The 24,603-nt window shown below is 47.2% G+C and overlaps 1 protein-coding gene across 1 annotated transcript in view; it reads right to left on the bottom strand.

Moving 5' to 3' along the window:
• Positions 1-24,603, bottom strand: part of MAP6 (microtubule associated protein 6) — an 87,659-nt gene that overhangs the window by 23,419 nt on the left and 39,637 nt on the right. Inside the window, exons 2-3 of the mRNA XM_007101448.3 lie at positions 4,805-5,018; positions 2,511-2,707 (exon numbers count right to left, since the gene is read on the bottom strand). Coding sequence (XP_007101510.2) covers positions 2,511-2,707; positions 4,805-5,018 — 411 coding nt within the window. The remainder of the gene's footprint in view (positions 1-2,510; positions 2,708-4,804; positions 5,019-24,603) is intronic.

The following is a 24,603-nucleotide window of genomic DNA, read 5'->3' as shown; positions in this document are numbered from 1 at the left end:
TCCTAGCTCTTTTGTCAGGGGAGTTCAGGGCACCACAGGGAAGTGTACAAAAATGGGGCGAACAGGCATTTGAAGCTTGGCCACCTTCAGAAAGGCAACACAAAAACACTGCTTGTGAAACTGAAATCAGTTTCAGTCAGCGTGTTTGGGATGCAGAACGAGACCGGCTGAGTTTTATTTGTAAACAGTAGAAATCAAAGGAGGTTTCTTGCCAGTGAAGTGACACATTCAAGAGTCAAAGCGAACTACCAACAGGGTTTTCTCAGTTGGAGGCACTAAAAAGATGGGGAGGCTAAAGGCCTGAAAAGACATCCTATAGGTCATCTGAAGCGTCCGGTGGGGCAGGGAAGAAACTCAGTGCCTGGGGCCACAAGGTGGGTGGGAAACTCTACAATTTGGGCAACACAAACTTGAATCAGACACAGGGGTGAAGTCCTACATATCCTGGTTGTGCTGTGGTGGAGACATTTATACACGCTACCCACCACGGCTGGCCCCGTGTCGGGCACACAGGCATCCAATAAGCGAATGTAGAGTGAATGGTCCCCTGTGCGTCGTAAAGTTTGATTTACTTGATCTGCAAAAAAACAGATGACTATTCTACGGAGAAATCCAAATCGTGCCTAACATCAACACGTCTGACGAATGCCAGATCTCAAGAGAACGAACATACGTTGGCAGATTCTCTGGACAAAGTTAAGATCATGCTGACCGAGCTCTCAGCATGAGATTATTGTTAAGATCAGCTAGCAAATACCTGAATCAGTACCGAGATCTACTCTAGCCCTTTCCAGCTAGTCGTCAAAATCTGTGATTCATCAACACTGCAACTCACTAACGTTTTCTACCTTCCTCGGTACTTCTTCCTCACAGTTCCTTCCCTGGGACAGAAAGGCAGGTGGCAGAAAGGCCTGGCCAAGCGCTTCATTTCTGCAGGTTCTGTCCTCTTAGGAAATAGGGCCTGCATAGCACAGGCTCAACTAATTTGCAAGAGACTTCTCAATCAGCCCAAAGGTGACAAATAAAATGGTGTAAATGGGGATTTTGCTGCCTGAACGGTCAGAATATGAGAGAGCTTGTGGAGGCTCTATTTCCTCCAACGTGAAGGACCTAACGGGACTTTTGAGGTAGGGAACTGTGAGGACTTCACTCCTTACCACTTTTATTACAAAAGAAAAGTGCGCCTGAGCAGAGGCTGGTGTCACACAACAGCCCAGCGATTTCAGAATGCTGGCGACAGGAAGCACCCTGGGGACATGAGAAATAAAGAGTACTGAGCAACCTACACGCCGCCACGGGGTTTGCAAATGTAATTTTTCTGGTAGGTATGTGGGGTCTTTCCACAACTCCCTGGCTAATGCCCACAACACAACTCTAGCACAGCTAAGGTGGCACTGCTGCCACTGGCAGCTTTGGCCACACAGACACGAGACACACAATGCAGGGAGAGCTGCTTTTATTCAGAAATGAGGTCAAAAATGCTTGCTAATCACACAGCAGGGAACTTTCCTCATCTTAGGCTAAGTCATAGAAATTTCCCATAACCTGAAGTTCAGCATCTCCTGTCCTCTCTGAGGAACAGAGCAAGAAGAGTCCAGGCAGGAACAGTAAACATTGTCACAGTAGCCACTACATCTGCTTCCTGCTGTGTGTTTCTCAGAAGCAAGAAAGCCACATTCTAAATACACTATCCTTACACCTTGAACTTTCTTCCTCAGTCCTCTGTAACCAGTCACTTTGCAAAATCCGCAGCACTGGATAGGCGGAGAGTTAACAGGAAAACAATCTCCTCATTTTTGTCATCTTCCTATGATGTCTGGAGTGTACCTACAACACCTAACCTTTTTCCCCTGGCCTAGTTTTGGTCATCAGTGGTGCCTCATTTACTTGGTATACAATTTAAAGCCCACTGATAGGAAACTCAATGCAGTCACGTGTTTCTAACAGAAGAGTCTATGATAAAATTACTTAAACTTAACAGACACAACTCATTTTATTGACATGAAGGCCAGAATTTTTTTGTTCGCTTGTTAAATATTTCCACAAAATTTGTCAATTGGCGAAGCCCAGGTCAAGCTTCTATAGCGCATGAGTTTTGGAAAAGAACACTTTTACCTAAAGTTCAAAATTGATCACTGGCACAGCCCCTGGGGAGGAACAGGAGGAGGACGCCCTACATTCATGTCTAAGCACCGCCAGGACGGTTCCCCTGTGGTCCCCGGGGCCTCCCTCGGCAGGTATATTCTCCCCCGCCAGGAGGCACCGCCCTGCACACAGGCTCTGGCTGGTCCAGGGGCCCATGGTGCAGACCTGGTCTAGATCTGCACGGGAGGCAGGCCGCCCAGTCTCTGAAACAGGATCCGTCTGTTCAAAGAAACCAAAGAGCTCCTAGGACATTCAGAACCCATGCAGATGGGAAGCCTCTAATCAATTTTGTGGCCTTTTTTGTTGGTTAGTGAAAAAGAAAAAAGAAAAAGAAGAGAAGAAGCAAGGGAAGTGCAGTGCATTACTCTTTAGCCTCAGCCAGCTTATTGTTCATCTCTGCGCTCTGCTCCTTGTCAGCAGGCGGGGCAGCGCTGGCGCCCTCCGCGCTCTTTTTCTTGGAGGCCCGGCCCAACACCACCTGCTTGTCTTTGGCCTTCCTCGGGGGCTTATGGCTCGCTGAGGTCTTTTTTGGTTTGGAACTCTGGAGACTAGGTTTCTCCACCTGCACGGAGAGACAGACAGACAGACGGCGAACAGAAACACAGAAGGGGAGGGAGTAGGAGGGCGAATTTAGAGAGAAGGCGTGATTAGTGAAAGGATAACAGTAACAACACAGGACTCGGAGGGGCATGGCATGGAAAGCCTCTTCAGTGACGCTAGGTCATCCGGCATCTCCCCTCTGAAGCCCCCGGTCAGCCGTCCTGGCCGCCCTCTCGCTGGCCACACTGGGTCCCGCTGGCAGCCCTCGCCCCGGGCCACGCCAGGTGGACTGCATTTTGTGATGCACTCCCTGCTGCCCCTCCCCGCGGGAGGACTGTACCTCACCACCCTGCTCAACTCAGGCAGGCACCTGAGTGGCTTTAGGCAATGAAATGTGAGCAGAGGTGACGGGTCACCTCCAGACAGAAGATCAAGAGTCAGCCTGTGCTTCCCAATGTGCCCCTTTCCTCTGCCACAGAGAGGCTGCTCTTCACCCTGAGTTCCAGACGGAAGAGGTGCCGAGGAAGAGAGCCGCAGCTCACCCACGGTGGACCCATACTGGTAAGGAATAAACCTTTGTTGATGGAAGACACTGAGATTCTGGGCGGTTTACTACCACAGCGGGAGCCGGCCTTTCCTGTTTCTGAGCTCCTGTGGACAAACGTCCTCACTGAGAGGCTTGGGCGGGCAGTCTCGCCCAGTGAGGCCTTCAGCACCGTCCAGCCATCCCCTCCTCCCCTCTGGCTGGCTCCCCAGATGGACTTCCCCAGAGCTGCTGTTTAAGCCCACTTCAGTCTCCCCAAGCTACCTCCTGCTAGTTCTGTCCCCTCATTCCTGGAAGATGGTCTTTCCTTCTCTTTCTCAAGAACTCTGGGCCACTGGGTACGATCCCTCAAAATGCCACTCTCCTCCCACCCACCTCTGGATTTACTTTCCCCAATCTTTCCTCCCTCCTCTACTTGAATCTTCTCTTGTCCAAAGTCAACCCCATGTCCTGGGTCCCACTTCATCTGTGAAAGGTGGACAGAGATGATGTTGGGCCTCACAGGTTGGGTCATCCACTCAATGAAGTCTAGGGGTTTTCAGTCACCCCTGACCTGTAAATAAGGTAACCGATCGTCCTGGTTTGCCCAGCACTGAGGGCTTTCATGGAATATGGAATTTTCAATGCCTCATCTGGAGTAGTCCAGGCAAACTGGGTTGGGTAGTTGCCTTACCTGTAAACCAGTCCTGGGCCAAAGAGGAAACTCCACTTGACTGCAAGACTTTAGGGCAAAGCAGAGCAAAGGCTCTTAGGTTTTCAGACTTTTACTGCTATTATAGAGAGGAGAGCTGATATTTGCACAATTCTGTATGGCTTGACATCATAGAATAAGCTATGGCATGTATGATTCCTGCCTCAGCAGCGGAGTCTCCAACATGATTCTCCCTCTCATGAATGCATATTGCGATGCAAATAAGGCAAAGCTCTGTTGTCACTGGAAAATCCCTGAATCCACTGTAACTTACTTAGAAATGAAAACCATTCACAAACTGTTTATTATAGTAACAAATTACTTGGAACACATCTTGCAGCTGATGTGACAGGTGTATTGTGACAGACTGAGAATTGTTGCTGGCTGGAGGGAAAGGATAACAAAAGGCAGGTGATTTTTAGGGATTTGGGAGGTAAAGAAGTGTCCAGTGATTGGAGCTGAGGATGAGGCAGGGGCTGGGTGGGAAAGAAGTCAGGCAAGGAAGCCTCCAAGGCTGGGTCAGCACTTCAGGGGCAAAAGCACAGTTATTTTAAGGCAAGGGGATTTAGGGCTCATGTGAGATTTTCTGCCATTTTTGGGGGGGTTTCTCAAAATCAGAAGCTAGTTCTCTGGAAACCTACCAGTCTTTAAGCTGTTTTCATTTTAGGTAATGTTCCTTTAAAAATTCACTTTGAATTTAACAAAGGTCCCCGGTAAGAAGCCACTCTGTCTCTGTGTGCCGTGAAGGAAAGGAGGGGCTTTAAAGAAGCCCTTGGGGGCGGGGCCAGAGTTGGCAGTACCCCCTTCCCCGCCCCCCAATCTCTGCTGCAGTTAAGCTCTCCATGCCAGACAGTGCTGATGGGTCCCCAGAAGTTCAGTCTCACCTTTGGCGGTTCCTTGAAGGGCTCACTGTAGAGGCTGCGTATTCTTCTGCGATCCATGACCTTATTGTCAGCTGGGGTTGGCTTATTGGCCTCCCCTTTGAACTGGGCGCTGTAGCTGGTCTCATGAGCCATCTTATCATCCGGGGGCTTGTATTGGGGCTTCGCTTTTATGGGTTTCACAGGCTTGATGTCGGTCCATGCTCTGAATTCATTCCTGCAAATCAAAGAAAGCCTAAGTGATATGATACATCCTATATCCAGAAGCAGTGCTCTCACACAGGGCGGCAAGCACAGCAGGTTCTCAGTTAGTGCTTGTCGTGCTGACTGATGTGTGGCTGAAGAGTGAACTCACTCTCTTCTCCTGCGTAAGTGTAAGTGTTCCTTCCTGCCCGGTCAAGGCAGATTGTGACAACAGCAGCAGTACTTCAGAGAAAGAGCACGGGCCCCCAGCTCCCACTGTGTGACCATGGACAGGCAGTTCTCATCTTTAGGCCTCATTTTCACAATACCTAAAATGAGGCTGAAAAAACTCAATCCATTCAGTCATTTATGAGTTCAACACATATGACCGAATGCTGCTGTGTGTGAGGTTAGAGAGCCGTGACTGTTAAATGAGACAATGTGTTGGACATTTGTGCCTGGTACGTTGTGGCCAAACGAAAAAGTGCCAGTTCTGATTGAGTTATTTGTAGTGAGGTGGATGGACCTAGAGACTGTCATACAGGGTGAAGTAAGTCAGAAAGAGAAAAACAAATGCCGTATGCTAACACATATATATGGAATCTAAAAAAAAAAAAAAAAAGGTTCTGAAGAACCTAGGGGCAGGACAGGAATAAAGACACAGACGTAGAGAATGGACTTGAGGACATGGGGAGGGGGAAGGGTAAGCTGGCATGAAGTGAGAGAGTGGCATGGACATATATACACTACCAAATGTAAAATAGACAGCTAGTGGGAAGCAGCCGCATAGCACAGGGAGATCAGTTCGGTGCTTTGTGACCACCTAGAGGGGTGGGAAAGGGAGGGTGGCAGGGAGACGCAAGAGGGAGGGGATATGGAGATATATGTGTACGTATAGCTGATTCACTTTGTTATACAGCAGAAACTAACACATCACTGTAAAGCAAATATACTCCAATAAAGATGTTAAAAAAAAAGAACTCTACAAAAAAAACCAACTAACCATCAAAAAAAAAAGAAGCCAGTTCTGTTCCTTCCTTTGTCATGATGAAGATGCTTTGTAACCCTGAATCTAAAGTTAATACTTCTCTTCAATAGCAGAGGGCTTGCTTCTTGTGCTACCTGAACCTTAACAATCTCAGTCACTTTAGATGAAAATCCTTATGAAATGTCTAAATGCCTGCAGATCATAAATAAGCAAAATGTACTGAACACCACTGGATGTCACCATGGGGACTTGTGTTGGGATACGTGATGTGTAAGAGAGTCTTGGTGGGTTTGGTGTGAATGGCTATTGGTCCTTACCCTAAATGATCCCTATTTGGTGTTTTTTGAGTCAGTGTGTCAGTTTGCTTGTTCATAGCAATCTCTCTCCTGGTTTCTAATCAGCCATATCTGATCTGTTACAGGACTGGAGAGTAGGTGGTGACAGTGTTTAAAACAGGGTAAAATAAATGTTGCTGCTGATGTAGGCCACATGGTCCATCCTGTCTGTTGAGTGCAAGACATTCAATACATAAGCTCGCTCTGTGGCTCTGAGGTCTTCATCAGGTCTCCCCTCATTTGGGGCCATGAGAAGCTGTGTTGTGGGAAAGGAAGAGCCAGTGTACGAGTATCTGTGGAGTTAGGCTCTCCAGCACCCTCTCTCATCCTCACGGTAACTCCCTCCTTCAGGGCTCAGACATGACTACCACAAACAACAGGCCACAGGGGACGGTAGAGAGAGCTCAGCCTGCCAAGGAGACACACGAATTCTAGCCCTAGCTCTGCCTCTAGGTAGATGCTGAGCAGGCCTCTCCCCTCTATGAGCCTTAGTTTCCTCATCTGTCAAAAAAAGAATTGACCAGACAATGTCCTTATAATGTCCTTCAGGCTCTGAGGGTCTCTGAGTTGACAAGGCTGGTTTGGTAACACTGAGCCATATCCTGGTCATTTGAGCTCCTGAGGGGCACTGGCTCATGTGTAAGCAGACTGACCACAGTTTCTTAAGAGATCCTCCCGAAGCTTTAGACTTGTCTTTCCAGTGCAGTTGGACCTCCTTCTAAATGCCCCACCAACTCAGACTCAGCATCCCTAGAACCAAATCATCTTGTCTCCCCTGCCAAGTTGTCTTCTCTTCTTGGGTTCCCTCACTGCTCCATTGCACTCATTCATTCATTCATTTATTCATTCGTTTATCAAACATTTACTGAGTGCTTAAGGTCTGCCTGGCAGGATGAACTCACGGTGTAGGAGAGGGAGGGACTGGAGTTTACACCAGGACAATAAGATAGGCTCCGTGAAGGAGGAGGGAGTGGGGAGCACAGGGGAGGAGCTCCTGCACCAGCCCAGGAGTTGTGGGGTGGGTTCTGGAAGGAGTCACGGAGGTTGACAGGGAGCTGGCCGAAAGTGGCAGGGCGGGTTTGCAGGCAGAATGGGGAGCATACAAAGAGGCTCACGAGAGGCCTGGTCCCCCAGGAGGAGCTGCGGGCAGCTCAGGCGGCTGGGTTGAAGCTTGGCAGGGAAGGACAGGAGAGGCTGGGCAGGTCATGAAGGTCCTGCCAGCCACGCCAAGGGGATGGTCTGGACTGTAACAAGGAGTTGCCAGATGAGTTCGAGCCATGGACGCATGTGGCCAGATTCTTCTTGGGGAAGATAACTTTGGTAGCAGTGTGAATGGGGACAGAGGGGGAGGGGTGGAATGGGAGGCCAGAAGGGATGTGCAGTGAGCCGGGAGGAAAGCGGAGGCCTGAACCAGGATCGTGGCAGTGGGGACGGAACAAGGCACTGGGTCGAGGGAAATGGGCGGGACTCGAACATGGCTGAGCTGAGGGAGGCCAGGCTTGGAGAGATATTTGGGTTTGTGGGTGGGGACACTACCCCCTGAGCCGTGGAACCTGGGAAGAGAGGGGATTTGGGAGGAGGGTTGAGACCCTCCTGATTCTGTTAATGGCAGCCACCTACTCGGCTTCAAGGCTGCTTTTTGATCCTCTCCTCCCCTCCTCCTCCTCCCCCACCCCCCTTCACCTCTGTAGCCTCAACCAGTTACCATGAGCCATTTTGGCTCTACACACAGGCCCAGTGCTGGCCTGGGCTGCCTCTGGGGCTCGGGCCCCATTACCTGCCTGAGGCACCAGGACTCCCTTCCTTCCTCACACCCTCGGGCCCTGATACTTGGCCTGCATCTCCCAGTAGCCAAAGCAGTAACAACCTGGCTCCCAAAATACGATGGCAGAAACCTGGATTCTCTGCTCCCACCCCTGCCTGCCTGCCTGCTTGCAGAATGAGGGCTGAGATGGGTATACACTGGCCCTAAGCACTGATTCTGGGTCACTTCTCCCAGGCCAGCTTCTGCAGCTTTCTCTCTCTCTCTGCAGCGGCCCCTGTGGGCTGGCAAGTGTCTCTCTGTGAGCATTATCCATGGGATGTGTCCTTGTGGGGACAGCTTGGTCACCCTGGTCTTGAACAACTTTGGTACATCATCTTCATGTGGGATGTGTTAAAGAGTCCCATAATAAGTTCACTGTACTTATAACAGGCTGTTAGGTTTAAACCCAAATTCTATTACCTAGAACTTTCCTTGAACTCTCCACAAAACCTTCCCCAGCCACATGGAACAATTAATCATATGTCATAAAAAAAGTATGTACCATTCATTAGTCACCTCTTATAAGCTGGAAGGTTGTTTTTGTTTTGTATATTCTCTATAATCCTTACAACAACTTTGAAAGGAAGCAGTATTATTTCCCTTTTATGAAAGAGGGTCACCAAGGCTCAGAGAGGTTAAGTGGCTTGCATAAGGCCACACAGCTGGCAAATAGCAGAGCTGATTCTCAGCCCAGGTCAGTCGGGCTCCACAGCCCACATCCTTCCCACTGCACTCGGACAACGTGCTGGAGCTGCAGCGTGCTGGCGGCCCTCACTGGAGGTGCTCGTGCAGGCTCTGGCCTGCTGTCTGCAATGCTGTGGAGGGTTTATATGACACAGACTGGACAGAGAATACCTGAGCTCCCCCAGCCCTGAGATGCTCCTCCCAGAGCAGTAGGGGCCACACTCTCAGTTCAGTCATGTTCAGTTCCTTTTGCCATGAGTTCATGGTCCCCTGTAACCATCAACTTCCCTTTCTGTGCAACCAGATTTCAGCTTGATCATTCATTCATTCATTTGTTTGGCATTTGCCAAACTCCAGCCATGGCCATGGCATGTGGCCCACAGAGAGGAGGAGGCCAAGGTTGAGGTCTCTACAGTTTAGTGAGTCAGGGTCTGTCCATGTGTGACCCTAAGAAAAGGCAGAATGAAGCAAATGGGACAGGAGCTCAGAAGGACAGAGTGGAAAGGATGCTTTATTCTGAGGGGTGAAGTGGGGAAGGGGGCACTGAAGGATGCAGAGAGAGAAGTGGGTGGGGGGAATCAGGCAGCAGTGAGGTATTTGGGGCAGCTTCACAGAGCAGCTGAACCACTCAGAGAGCGGGAGGGTGGGGCTCTTGGAGGGATGGCAAGGTGACCGGGCAGGCAGGAGCTAGGAGCAGGCTGTACAGAGCCTGGAATGCCATGCCTGGATGCTAGTGGGAGGCCTGGGGAGCCACTGAACACTTCTGAGAGAGGCAGCACTATTCCTGTTCCTCCACTGACGGTGTCCTCCTCCTCTCAGACTGTCCCAATTTTAGTTATTCTTCAAGGCCCAGCTCAGGGCTCTCCCCTTCCAGGAAGCCCTCCTGGATTACTCAGCCCAAAGTCTCCCAGCTCTTGGCTCCTGGACCCTCTACTGTACTGTCCAACTTTGTGGTTACCTAGCAGTTTCACATTCTTTAATTCTTTCATGAGTCCATTTGTCTTTCTCGAGGGATAAGATATATAACAGAAGATTCATGACAGAACTCTCCTTCAAGTCCAATCTCATTTGCGTGGCTGCAGAGGGATATCCTTTAACTTACCCTGCATCAGACTACAGGTTAGGGGCCTGGCTGGGCGAGGACCTCAGTCCTCACCTGCCCGCCAGGGCCCTTCCCTCCTCCTGGGCCATCATTCAGAGCCACACTCCATATCTTTCCTACATTCCTCTCAGGATTGAAGGGTTTGGCATTCAGTAGGCATTTACTGGAAACAGCTGTTATTTGATTTCCTTTCTGGTCAGCAACTGGCCCTCCTCCTGAGCCCTTCCTGCCTGCCTAGATGGTGCAGCGCTTGCTCCTTGGAGGCAAGAGAACATCTTATGCTTCTATCCGGTGCCCATCGTGCTGAAATGATGATGGTCTCCCAAACTTGTCTCCTGCCTTAGCCAGAGGCCATTTTCACCAGGAACTGAGCTCTGTTTCTCTGTGTTTCCCTGCTGCCCTGAATAGCATAGAGCAAAACATCCAAGAAACATTTGGAGAATCAAAGAAAATCAAGGGTTCTGTTCTACTACAGAGACTTGTGAAGGCTGCTCACACGTGGGGCTTCTATTACTGCTTAAACCACGCCCCTAAAACCCATGAGCCGCAAGTCTTAAGTTCTTGTCGGGAAGAGTTTCCCTTATGAAAGTAAACATGCCAAGTCACCTAAGCTTCCACAGAATCCATCCTCCCTAGATTGACAGGAGGCACCTAGCGCCCCTGCTGAGTGAAGCTGCCTCAGGTGGGAAAGGGGCTGGCTGGGGGCAGCGGCACGGAGAATCAGGACAGGGGAGGAGAGGAAAACTTAACAAACACTTGCCCAACACCTACTTGTTAAAAGGCTGAGCCCTTTAAGAATCTAACCCTACTTTAGCCTTTGAACACCCTGTGTGGTCACTGTTATTCACCCCATGCTGTGTGTGAGGAACTGAGCACGGGGAAGTGAAGGGACGCCAAGCCAGTACAAGCCAGTACAAGCCAGTACGTAGTGAGGCAGTTACTGGACCGCAGTCTGCCTGACTCAAAGGCCTTGTTCTGTCCACTTCTCCACACTTGGGGGTGGGTGTGTAACCCACCTCAAGCTCATAGCAACTTTGGATCCTGGCAGCAAACACAAAAAAGCACTGCCCTTCAGCCTGACTGGTACACACCACAGTGAGGCTCTGGGCAAACTGGGAGGATCCACACCTGCAGGCTGCTGCGCTGGCCTCCCAGCGATGTTCCTCATCCAAGGCTTCTCCTGTATCGGGATGTAAGGAAGTCATGGGGATAGGATGATCCAACCACGTTGCCAAGGCCTCACTGTCCCCTAGATGGACCCCATCACTTGAGGCTTAGGGCATCACTGATGTCCTAATAATCCCTGCAGGGGCAGAGAATGGGTTTGGGACTATGATGTCCCTCTGTGGGTGAGTCAACTGCACAGAGAAGTGGCTCCACTGCTATGTTCAGGTCTGGGCATAAGGACTCCTCACAGGACTCCGCTGATGGCCCCTGTGTGCTGGGGAAACCTACGGAGGGGAGCCTGGGCCGGCCCCCAGGCCCCAGCCAGGGATGGCGGAGCCAGGCCTGGTGTGAGCCGTCGCGGTGTGTGGGGACTTGGTGGACAAGATGTTCCAGGGCTGCTCCCTCGGGACCTTCAACTCACAGCATAGTCACGCTTAGAGCAGCTGCTGAAGTAGAGCTTTTGGATTGTGCTGACCAGGCAGAGTTTTTAAAGGAGTCAACAAATGCTCTACCTTCACCTCCTCCTGTCCAGCCCCTGTGCCCACCTCACCCGGGCCCTCAACACCTCCTCTCCCTGGACCACAGCATCAGGATCCTGGTCCCCATCTCCTCACTTGGACCCACCCAAGACATGCTGCAGGATAAATCTGCTCGGCTGTGAGCACACTCTCCCCTATGGGAACACCTTAGCAGTTCCCAGTGTCCTAAAGGACCAAGTCCCAGCTAAGGTCCCTTCTAGTTGCCACGTGTCACGATTCCTTAGGATGATAGGCAGAGCCCTGTGACTTGGCCCCAAGTGACCATTCCAGCCTCATTTCTCTATCTTCATCAGTCGTCCACATCATCACTGAGTGAGTGTCTTCTGCGTGCCAGGATCTCTGACTGCGCTGTCTTATGCTGTCCTCACAACGACACTGTGCCACGGGTACCGTCACCGACTCTGCCCAGGAGGACTCCACGCTGCCCTTCCCCAGACACAGACTGCACTTTCCTGCTGTGCTGTTCCCCTTCCTGGTACGCTATTCCCTCCATGCCTCCAGTTGCTGAAGCATTACGTGACCTTCCGTGCCAAGATCCAGTGCTCTCCCCTCCAGGGAGTCCCCAGGCCGACTGCTGAATCGGGCCTTCCTCCTCTGACCTTCATCTCTTGGTAGCACTCACTGTCCTCCAGCTTGTCCTAGGCCACCTGTGTAGATATCTTCCTTCCCTCCCAGACTGTGCCCTTGTTGAAGGTCAGGACTGTCTTTCTGAATGTGTGTAAACCTCACTGTGCCCTGGACAGGGATTCAGAATGCAGTCTCCACCTCACCCCTGTGAACAGTTAAACAGGAAGTCCCTGGGCTGCTCCAGCCAGGGAGGGGGCATAATGTTGCTACACGAGCATCTCATGGCATATATACCACTTCTCACAGTATGTCCACAAATTCCTTGACATTCTTCCCTTAGGTGGAGTTTAATTCCCCGCCCCTTGAATGTGATTGGACTTAGTGACTTGCTTCCAACAAACAGAATACAGTGGAAGTGATGGTATATAGCTCCCGAGACTGTACCACAAAGCCATTGTAGCCTCCTCCTTGCTCTCCCTCTCTTGGATCACTCAGCCTGGGGACAGCACGCTGCCACGTCACGAGGACATTCAAACAGCCCCTAGCGGGAGGTCCATGTGGCAAGGAACCGAGCGTCCTGCTAAAAGCCATATGAGTGAGCCGTCCTGGAAGTGAACCCTCAGCCCCAGGCAAGCGTTCGGGGACCTCACGAGAGACCCTGAGCTAGAACTCCCTAGCTAAGCTGTTCCTGGATTTCTGACCCTGAGAAGCTGTCTGAGATGATTAATGTTTGTTGGCCTAAGCTGCTAAATTTTGGAGTAATCTGTTACATAGCAATAAATTCTAATACAGACCCCAATCAGAAATTATTCTTCCCATCGAAAGGAGTTTTAAAAACCCAGGGTTCAGGTCAGCAAGGCAGAGAACACTGGTGTGAGCAGAGCCCAGGAAGTTCAAGTTCCCAGCAGAGCTGTGGTATCAAGTGAATAAAGACGGTCATGCTCGGATTGTAAGAACCTGAGGGGGAACATTTTGCAGCCTTCACTAGAGGTAGCAAAGCCTCCTATGCAGCAAAGCTGGTTAAGAAATATGTGCCTGGGGGCCTGGTCACAAGCAGAAACAAAGAAACTCAGGCCCTCACAGGAGAAAATGATGCTTCAGAGCACACAGCACATGCCAGGGCTCAGGGAAGCACAGGCCGAGGGCAGGGAGGTGGGAACAAGCATAGAACCTGGGCCAGAAGAGAGTCGGTGGTTCCCTGGCAAGAACACAGGCTCTGGAATAAAATAAACCTGGGTGCCATCTTGGCTCTAACCCTCCAGTCAGTCCCTCACTTGCTCTGAACGTCAGTGAGCTCATTTGGAAAGGATTTGCTCAAGGCCTATTTCACAGGATTGATGTGGGGTTAAATGAGAACGTAATAGTTGCAGAAGACCTGAACATCAGAGTTACCAAGTCTATGGTGGATAACTGTATCATAATGTATTTAGTTTTCATTACAGAGTCACGTGCTCAAGAAAAATGATTGAACATCTTCATTGCAGTCACGAAGCTGGAAATGCAGTGTGAAAGCCAGATGCTGCTCCAGCCTCACTGACCTTGCAGTTAGTGGGAAGGTCTAAACAATTACACAGACATCAAATATCTGTCCAGCTATTGTTTTTTCTGACCACTGCAGTCAACAGTTTGGTGCCCAATGTGGACAAAATTTGGACAGAAGCTTCCAGTGGCAGGTTCATTTCTGAATGCATTTCACGTTAGACTTGAACAAAGTAGCGTTCAATGAATGCCTGATTAATTGAATCTCCAATACTGAGAGCCCACTATAAGCAGATGTTCACTCCTTAAGGCCTTGTCCCACTTAAGCACATTTTCTTGCAGTGACTCAAGGGAGATATTGAAAGAGCAGTTACAGAGGGAGAGACTGAAGACAGGCGAGAGCTGGATGATGAAGCCAGGTGCCAGAAGAGGAAGCGGGGAGGCATCAGGAGAATGCAGAGAGGATTTGGCCTTGGAGAGGCGGTGTTGTAAAAGAAGAGAATAGAGGCTGGTCCTTCATTTCTCATTTGGAAAAGCCTGACATTTACAAGAAACAATGAAAGAGAAGTATAGAAGGACAATTTTACTGCTGTGAAGAATATCTACATGTGTTAATTAGTACAGATCACCTCTTGACAGAAGTGGAGTCTTAGAATAATAGATTATTGCCAACTACAATCATATATAAATTCTACTTCCCTGCCCATAAGCCCCAGATTTATTTATTATGTGTCTAAGTCCTTGGGAAAGATACTTCTTTCCCCATTCTCTTGACAACAAAATTTTCAACAACATTCCTCAACTGCTTTATGAAGGAAGAAAACCACACTTTTAAATCTTAATGGTTTAAAATCTTCCTGTAGATTTTCATCAGTAATTTATGTTGCCATGGAAACATTGTCTTTGTTCAAAAATCGTGTCCACGCTTGTTATATTAAAGTGTTCTAGAAGAAGGGAAGCAGGCTCCTTCTTGAACTCAGGTGGAAGCAGTCAGCGAACGCTGTCGGTTGCCAAGCTATTGTCAGGAGTTGGTTAAAGGAAGTAGGATTTGTAGATTAAAAATAAAAGAACATCCCGGAGCCTGGTGGGTTGCAGGGGGCTTAGAGAGGCTTCTCTCTCCTTCTAGGGGGAGTGGATGATTGCTTCTTCCCGCCAGAGATGACTGGGTCAAGAAAGGAGCATTATGATCTATGCATGTGTATATACTGCATGCATCTTTCAGCTTCTTTTGTGTGAAAGGGAATCTTATAGAGAATGCCAACATTCTCACCATTTAGGATTGCTCTTCTTATCCATTAAAACCCAATAAACACATGCACACCATGTGTGAGTTTTTTTTGAAATGAGGAAAGCACACAGTGGGCAAAAAAATTGTCAGCATATAAAGTTTGAAGCTTATCTAATGTGAACGGAGAATGAGAGGAAAAGAATCCTCCTTTCCCTTCCATGGAAAGATCTAGCATGGGCATCAGTTGGCAACGACAAGTGTCGGGACGTGGGTTCCCCTCATTAGGTAAATGGCTCATTCTGCAGGTAACTGCTGTCTCAGTCTGTCACGGGCTGCATGGGGCTCACAGGCCCCCATGCACCTGGGAAACAGTGCCTCACACAGAGAAAGCCATGTGCACGATATATATGAGTATGATATATATGAATTATGAGTACAGTTAGTTAAAAATGAAAACTGCTCAAAGTAGGAGTCAGTTTGATTCTACACAAATTAATTTAGGTTGCAGTATCTAGCAGGCACTGTGCTAGGAACTGTAGGGAAGAAAAAGGGTCCAAAATAAGAAACCTACAGTTGGCAGAGGTGGAGGATAAGAGTGGGGGAACGTGGTAGTTAAAGTAAGTGCACATACAAATACACCTCACGTAGAAAAGAGTAAGAGCTAGATGAGAGGTTATAAGAAAATTACAGTTCCCCTTTCTTGCTTGCCAACCCCCACTTTCGCATTATTGTCTGCGTTTATCATTCGCAGGAATGCAGGGGTTGTTGAGCTACAAGACCATAGTTATCTTGTTGAGGCTGCTCTCTTCTGGACGGTTGGGTCCCCAAGGACCTGTGTCCATTACTTGCAGAAAGATGGTTCCTAAGACAGGAAATGGGAACCCTGAGAGTTGCCCTGAAAGCGGGGAAAGAGTGCTGCCTCCTTCTGGGTAAACCTAGAATTCTGGGAGGATACTCCTATGAGATGATCTATAAAAAGTGCCAAGGACATTGTATGATACATCCAGTGAAGTGCTCAATAAATCCAGGTTTCCTCATTCTTTGCTCTGTGTATAGGAGGGACTTGATAAATATTTTTTTAACAAATAAAGCTGGTGCTGAAGATAATATCATTTTATGACTTCTTGAGACCTGTGCTAATTTACTCTTTAAAGTGTAGCTCCATTACAAGGAAATACTAGGAACAACTTCATGTCATTAAACTTGACAATATAGATGAACTGGACAAATTCTTAGAAAGATGCAAATCACAAAAGCTGACTCAAAAAAGAAATAGAAAATCTGAATAAATGTATACTAAGTAAAGAAACTGAATTAGTCATTTTAAATCTTTCCACAAAGAAAATCCAGCCCCTGGTGACCTTCTATCAAGCATTAGAATTAAAATTCACATTGTTGAAATCTATCAAACATTAAGGAAAAAATAAACACCCAGCCTAACAATCTCTTTTCAAAATAGAGGACGAGTGAACACTTCCTAACTCATTTTAAGATGGGTAAAATCACGTATTACCCTGATACCAAGCCAGTCAAACACATTTTAAGAAAACTAGAGGCCAATATTACTCATGAATATAGATATTAAAACCCTTAACAAAAGATTAGCAAATCAAATCCAGCAACATATAAGAAGGTTTAACAAGTGATGTTTATCCTAGGAATGCAAGCTTGGTTTAAGATACAAAAAAAAAAAAAATTAATGTAATATGCCATTTTCACAGAATAGAGAACAGAAACCATATGATCATCTTAATAGATACAGAAAAAATGTTGGACAAAATCTAACACCTTTTCATGATTAAAAAAATCTCAGTAAACTAGGAATAGAAGGGAACTTCCTCAACCTAATAGAGGACATCTACAAAAATCCTACAACTACCATCATACTCTATGGTGAAAGACTTAATGCTTTCCCCTTAAGATCAGGAATAAGGCAAGGATGTCCACTGTTATCACTTTTATTCAGCATTGTAGTGGAGGCCATAGCCAGTATAATAAAGCAAGATAAAGAAATTAAAGGCATACAGATTAGAAAAGAAGAGTAAAACTGTCATTATTTGCATATAACATGATCTTGCATTTAGAAAATCGTCAGGAATCTACAAAAAGTTCTAGAACAAATGAGTGAGTTTAGCAAGGTTACTGGATACACAATGAATATACAAAAATTAATTATATTTCTATAGACTAGTCTCAGACAACAAGAAAATAAAAAATTTAAAAATCCATTCACAACAGCATCAGAAAGAATAAAATGCTGTGGAATAAGTTTAACAAAAGAAATGAAATGCCTGAACACTGAAAACTACATAATATTGCTGAGAGAAATTGAAGACTTAAACAAATGAAGTCATATACAATCTTCATAAATTGGAGGATTTAATATTGCTAAGATGGCCTATCTAGAAATTGATCTATAAATTTCAAAGCAAATATTATCAAGATCTCAGCAGGACATTTTGTAGAAAATGACAAGCTGATTTTAAAATTTATATAGAAATACAAGAGATCTAGAATTGATAAAAATTTTTTGAGAAAGAGAAACAAAGTCTGAGTATTTATATTTCCTTATTTCAAAACTTATTATGAAGCTATAGTAATCAAGTATGTTACTGGCATAAAAGTAGATACATAGATCTATGAACAAAATAGAGAGTTCAGAAATTGATCTTTGTATACAGTAGTGTGTTGAAGCTGGCCTATCCTGGCTTACAGAGCTGACTGTCAAATTTTCAGGAATTTAGTGAGCTGATTATTAAACTATTGGTAGCTTGAAATGAGCCATGTAAGAGTATTCATACCAGGAAATTGGCCAACACTACAAATTAAGCCCCTTCTTTTTCCCAGAGAGTTAGTTGTTAAATATTTACCATCATACCATTGCTCACATATATGGTCAATTTATTTTTGACAAAGGTGCTAAGGTAATTCAATGGAGGAAAGGATAGTCTTTTCAACAAATGGTGCTGGGAAAACTGGATATCCATATGGAAAGGAAATTAATCTCAACCATTACCTTACATCACACACAAAAATTAATTAGAAATGAACTATAGACCTAAACTAAATGTAAACCTGAAAATGATACAACTTCATAAAGAAGACATGGAAGAAAATCTTTGTGACCTTGGAGTAGGCCAAGATTTCTCAGATATGACACAAAAGGCAAAAACAATAAAATTTTAAAAATGATAAATTCAATTCATTAAAAATAACATTTTTAGTCTTCAAAAGATACCATTAAGGCAAGGAAAAGACAAATCATAGTCTAAAAGAAAATACTTGCAAAACATATATCTGATTAAAAATTTGTATCCAGAATATATAAATATCTCTTAAAACTCAATAATAAAAGACAATCAACCCAATTTTTAAATGGGAAAACTACTGATAGACACTTTACTAAAGAAGATATACAAATGGCAAATAAGTACATGAAAAGATGGTCAACACCACATTTTAAGGGGAAATACAAATTAAAACCACAATGAAATACCACCACACTCACTAAAATGGCTAAAATAAAGATCACTTACTACACTAAATGTTGGCAAGAACGTGGAGCAACTGGATCTCTCATACATTGCTAATGGGAATGTAAAATGGTACAGCTACTTTGGAAAAAAAATTGTTTTTATATTAACCGTACACTTACAACATGTCTCAGCAATTCTATTCCTAAGTATCAAGGAGAAATGAAAATATACATCTACAAACAATTGATACACAAATGTTAATAACAGTATTATTCATGGTAGCCAAAAAGCTAGAAACAACCCAAATATTCATCAACCAATAAATGAATAAATAAAATGATAAATCCACACAATGGAATAACACTCAGCAATAATAAGGAATGAACTAACATGGGTGAATCTCAAAAGTATCATGCTAAATGAAATAGCCAGACAGAAGATATGACATATATGATTTTGTTTATATGAAATTGATAGAAAAGGCAAATTATAGAAACAGAAAGATCAGTGGTTGCCTAGGCCCGGGAGTGGGAGGGAGGATTGATTGTAAATGAGCAGGACAGATGACAATATTCTAATACCATCTTTCAGGGATGGTTGCCCTGATGCATACATTTACTAAATCTCGTCAAACTGTACTTAAAAGGGGTTAATTTTTTTTTTTTTTTTTTTTTTTGTGGTACGCGGGCCTCTCACTGTTGTGGCCTCTCCCGTTGCGGAGCACAGGCTCCGGACGCACAGGCTCAGCGGCCATGGCTCACGGGCCCAGCCGCCTCGCGGCATGTGGGATCTTCCCGGACCGGGGCACGAACCCGCGTCCCCTGCATCGGCAGGGGGACTCTCAACCACTGCGCCACCAGGGAAGCCCCCAAAAGGGGTTAATTTTATGTTATGTAAACTATACCTCAATAAAGCTGTTAAAACATCCAGCTGTCTTGTCTTCTTTCCTGACATCCCTCCCCTTGCAGGGAGCTGATCCCTGCCTCCTTTAGTGCCCTGGGACTTCCCTGTACCAGCTTCTTTGTCTGGTTGCTCACACTGCATTCCTGGTTGTTTCCAAGCCCATCTGGGAGGCCTGGGAGGACAGCCAGGGCTTCCAAGCCCTCTCTGTGTCCCAGGTGCCTGGTTTGGAGGCTGGAATGTTTGATCATTCGCCCAGTCAGTGTTGCTGAACACGTAAATAAACACCCTTGTCTTTACTTTTTTAATTGTAACAGTAACACGTAGCAGTTACAATTAGTTGTCTACTATTCTTCTTCCCATTAATTGGTATGAATCTCTATAAGTATTAGAGATAAAAATAAGACATAATATTTCTTTGCCACTGTGTTTCCCAGCTTGTCGTTTGCCTACCTCTCTATGGCTCTATCTATGTCTATGCAAATCCCAGGTTACATAACAGTGACCTACCATGGCCCCCTGTTTGGACTAGAGCCTTGCTGCTCGGGGCCTCAGTGTGTTTAGACAAGTCCATGATGAGAGACCCCAGTGTTCCACAGCAGTCTCCTGAGCATCACTGGAAAGCTGTGTACATAAGGCCTGAGGAGGGACAAGAGTCAGCGTGACTTCCTCACTTGTGGCTACATCCATATATAAGCTTTAAATTTGCACATGGCCTATTTTATCAATCTTTTCCTTTATCCTTTTACTCTTGAGGTTAAAAACCTTTAAAAACCCTTCTCTATGCCATAATCATATAAATATTCACCGATAGTTTCTTCTTTCTGTATTTATTTTTTACCTTTAAATCTTAAGCCATTGGGAATATATTACTATTCTCATGTAGACTACCAAAACAGAGAAAGAATCACAGTACCCTCTATTGTCAAGGATGTGGGGAAAGTGTAGCCTGGCCCAGTGCAGCAGGACACTACAGTAACTGCAGGGCCCAGCAGAGGGTCTGGAACATCATAAGTATTTGTTGAATTTGTGAATTAGTGAATGAGGCCTTTAAAATTGCTATCCTTTGATCTAGCAATTCCATTTCTAGGAACTTGCCAAAAAGAAACAACTGGACAAGAAAGTATTTTTTTCAAGTATCACAAACTCTGCATTCTCATCATGTGTGAAGGCTGCAAATCACTCCTCTGTTTGGAAGTACGAATGCATTCCAAGTCTGACAGTGCTGGAGCACAGCTAAATCTCAGAAATTATTAAATAATATTTAGCCTAACAATATTAAGTAAGTGATCTCCATGATGCCATTTTTCGTGCATTTGATGTCAGTGTGTTTCTTGTTGCTAATGATTCATTGGCAACGGTACCCTTTAAATTCTGCCTTTGACTGCCTATGCTCCATCTTGTCTGAGGTCAGGGGAACTCTGGGATGCATCAGGGAAAGAGCAGCCTGGCAGGAAAGGGGTGGGCAGTCGGGTGAGTGAATTAAGGACTTCATTTACCCAGGCAGACTAAACTTTATGGCTTCAATATCATTCTTTCTTTTTACACGGCAAATTTACTTGCAGGAGGTCTTTCAGCAACCTGCTAGGTCTGAGGAAGCAAGAGACATCCTCAGAGGCATCAGAGTCTGAGAAAACGTGAGCCTGTTTTCAGGCCACACAATCTGGAGGGGCTTCCTCAAAACTGGGGTCGAGAATTGCTTCATGAAGCTGCAGCGTAGAACTCAAGTCTTGTTTGTCGCTTGCCTGGGTCAGGGACCAGCGTGACAGTGACTTGGTGCGGCAGATGCCTTCAGAGGCTGGTTGCTAAGGGGCCAGAGAAGGGCTAGGGCTGCATTACATGCTTCTTCCTCTCTGTTCCAGGGGCAGGAGGAATTTACACGTTCGCTCTTCAATCATCAGTGCAGCCCTTAAGGCTGGAGGTTCCCTGAGTCTCAGATTGGGGCAACAATTTACTTGGGGTGTGTCTGTCAGTCAGGGCCAGATTTGAGCTCAGGTCTGTTCAACTCCACATTTCAACTCCATAAGCTGCCCCGTGAAACCCGAAACACTCCCATTACTCTGTGTGTTGTGCAGGCCTGTCCTTACCTGGAATTTTTTTCTTCCCCCTTTTGACTGGGGAAACCGCTGTGTCAAGATGCAACTCAAACACAGGCCCCAAAAGAGGTCAGGAAAAGGTCTGCATTCCTGAGACGGGCACGTGTTCTGCTGGGACTAGATCCTGCCTGACCCCTGGCCACATCCCGGTCAGCAAATGTGGTTGAACCCAGCACCTCGCACACAGCAGGCACCCAAACAATATTTCAAGTCCTGTTTCATGCCTCTGAGCCTCTGCTAGCTCTCTGTTCAATAGGCACGTGTGAAGCAACCCTGAGTAAGGTGAAGTATGAACTTGTATTTCAGGAACTTTCTGCCCCATGGGGCAGAAGCCCCACCAACACAATAAAGCAAAGGTGAATGGCAGGGCCTGAGGAGGGCAAGTGCTCTGGAGCTGAAGGTCCCACAGAGGAATCTGAGGGGGTTCAGAAGGTGAGTAGGGGTTTTCAGAGAAGGGGAGGCACTGACATTTCTGGAAGAAGCATTGAAATTTCTGCAATCCTTTCCCCCTCTGAGCTTTCCAGGGCTCTTGATAGGAAGGAGATCCCGTCCATAAACTCAGGAACATTGTCTATGCACAGAGCTGTCTTAGCAGCATCCTCCCCCAGCAGCCTGGAATGGTAGGTTCTAGCTGGTAAGGTCACAAGCTTTCAGCTGGGCAAGCAAAGCCCTTCAGAACACCTAGCCTTTGGGGGAAGCAATTAATATTTCATAGGCAGCCTCCTTCAGATCAGTGCCCTGCCTTCTCTATCTGACACACTGAGCAGGTCATCAGCCTGGAGACTGAGGGGGAGAGAAGAGAAGGGATGTGTTGGGCCCACAGTGAGCCATGTGCTTCACAAAAACACGCTCTCACCTAAATCCCCAGGCAGGCAGAGGACTCCCACCCCAGCCCCACAGCACATCCTCTCTGCTGCCTTTGTCTCTCAACAAGCCTGCCTCCTCCTCTAACTGGAGGTTCTTGAGGGAAGGAGCTGTGTCCCCAGAGCTAAGCCCAGGGCCAGGCACAGAGCAGATACTCAGAAAAGGCTTGTTGGGTGAACACAACTGCATGAGAATCACAGAGCAGCAGAGCCAGACAGGCACCTGGAGACTCTCACCTTATTTTACAGCAGAGGATTACATGAGGGGCAGCGGAGGCAAAGAAGGTGGAGAGGTGAGGTGGGAACGCATACTGGACTTGGACTTGACTCTGGAGGCAGCAGGAGTCACTAGAGACTTGGGAGCGGGGGAGTGATGTGATGATGTGGCCTGGGAGGTACTTTGGTGGAGTGACTCGGGCCACCTGGGGACAATGAGGGGTTGCGGATACGGAGGGACTGAAGCTGCAGATTCAGGTACGTTTTAGTTAATGATGACAGCATTACAAACTTAGTGTCAACTCTGCTAACAAATTATTGAATTCCCCACTTAGTGCCTACAGCAGTTATAAGATGGTTTTCCTCTGCTGAGGGCCTGCGGTGTGCCAGATGCTTTGCACTCATTTAATCCTCAGAACTCCTTTTCAGATGGACGTGATTACCTTCCATTTTAAGGGTGAGGACAGGACACTCAGAGAGGTGAAGTGAGTGTCTAAGGCCTCAGAGAGCCTGGGGGCCAGGCACCGTGTCAGCCCCTGGGTAGGGAGAATAAGGCGCTCCCTGTCAAGTGAGGGCGGAGGAGGGAGATAAGCAGCCTTGAGACCTGTGGTATGAGAGGTGCTGTAACCAAGAAACACAGGGGCTGGGAGGCCAGAGCAGGGCTCTAATCACTCTTAGGGGGTGACGGATGAAGTCTTACTGTGACAGGTGACAGGAGAAATGCATCACAAGTTGGAAACAGGCCAACACCCTATTAGTACTTTTCTTTTTTTTGGAGCAAAACCAGGCTATGCAAAACCTAAAAAGAAACAACTAAAAGCAGAAGGAAAAGTATGCAGAGCATCACTGCATGAGATTCAAAAATCATCTTCACACTTATAATCATTTAACACAGAGGCTCCTGCGTGTGATTTCCCAGCAATGGGATGAGCCCTGTCTTTCTGCTGCAGGAAACTCCGGGGCCATTAGGGGAGTCCCAGGGATCGTGGCAGAGAGATGGCTGACAATCCAGCAGCGGATGGCCTCACACAGGCCCACCACTTAATTAGTGAGGTACAGTGTAAGAGAGACACAGGTCAGGGGTGGTGGGGGACAGGCCACCTAGGGTGCTTCTGCAGGAGAGTCAGCATCAAAGGGGGTCAGGAACTGAGACACCCCCAAACAGCCACTACTCTGCACATGTGGCCGTGCCTGTATGTCCCATTTGTGTGTTCCTATGTGTGTGTGTGTGTGTGTGTGTACGCTCTGGCCGAACAGTAAGAGGAGGGAGGGTTGGCAACAAAAGGACATGAAAATGAGGAATTTTCCCACTTAGAGATTGATTTGCTTTGAGATTGATCATGATAATGGTGATGGCAGTGCAGGCAGCTCACATCACAGAGAACCTTCTCAATGCCAGGGACTGTAGGAAGTTCATTTTGTGCAATCTCTCATAGGTCACAGAGGACCTATGAAGCTAGTGCTCTTGTAATCGTTCTCGTTTCACAGATGAGGGAATAGGAGCTGAGGGTGTTATGTGTCACGACCTTGGCTAGCAATAAGTGGAGTTCCTGGAGGTCCTTTATCAAGGGACCTGCAGGCTGAGATCTGCGTGATGAGTGGGGGCCTCCAGAGAACCCCGCACGGCGCCCACAAGATAGTGCACCTCACACACGTGCCGGTCCAGACAGCACCGGCCACCACGACTGCACCAGTCCAGGCTAGAACCCTCCTGCTCCCCTCCCTGGGCTTTTGCCCCCTGAACACCAACCTGGGCAGGTGGAATGCTGGAGGAGGGGAGCAGGGCAGGTGGGACATAAGCCCCACCACAGACTTCCGCTCTGGAGCAGGCAGAGCTGCAGGAGGGGAAAAGCCTTAACTTGAACTAGACTGACCCTTTTACTACAACATGGGACTGGACTTTTTAATGACTGAAGGACTTTCATTCACTGAAATCTGATGTACAAGTGATGGGACTTGCCCAAAATTTCATGCCAGGGTACGGGAAGAACTTGTCCCAGAATAAATTTGAAGGGATAGTGGAGGCAAAAATAAAGTCGCCTGGGCTTCCCTGGTGGTGCAGTGGTTGAGAGTCCGCCTGCTGATGCAGGGGACACGGGTTCGTGCCCCGGTCCGGGAAGATCCCACATGCCGCGGAGCGGCTGGGCCCGTGAGCCATGGCTGCTGAGCCTGCGC

Source organism: Physeter macrocephalus, chromosome 16 (assembly GCF_002837175.3).
Source record: "Physeter macrocephalus isolate SW-GA chromosome 16, ASM283717v5, whole genome shotgun sequence".
Lineage (NCBI taxonomy): Eukaryota > Metazoa > Chordata > Mammalia > Artiodactyla > Physeteridae > Physeter > Physeter macrocephalus.
The sequence above is the reverse complement of the archived record's forward strand: the minus strand, read 5'-3'. Positions and strand labels throughout refer to the sequence as shown.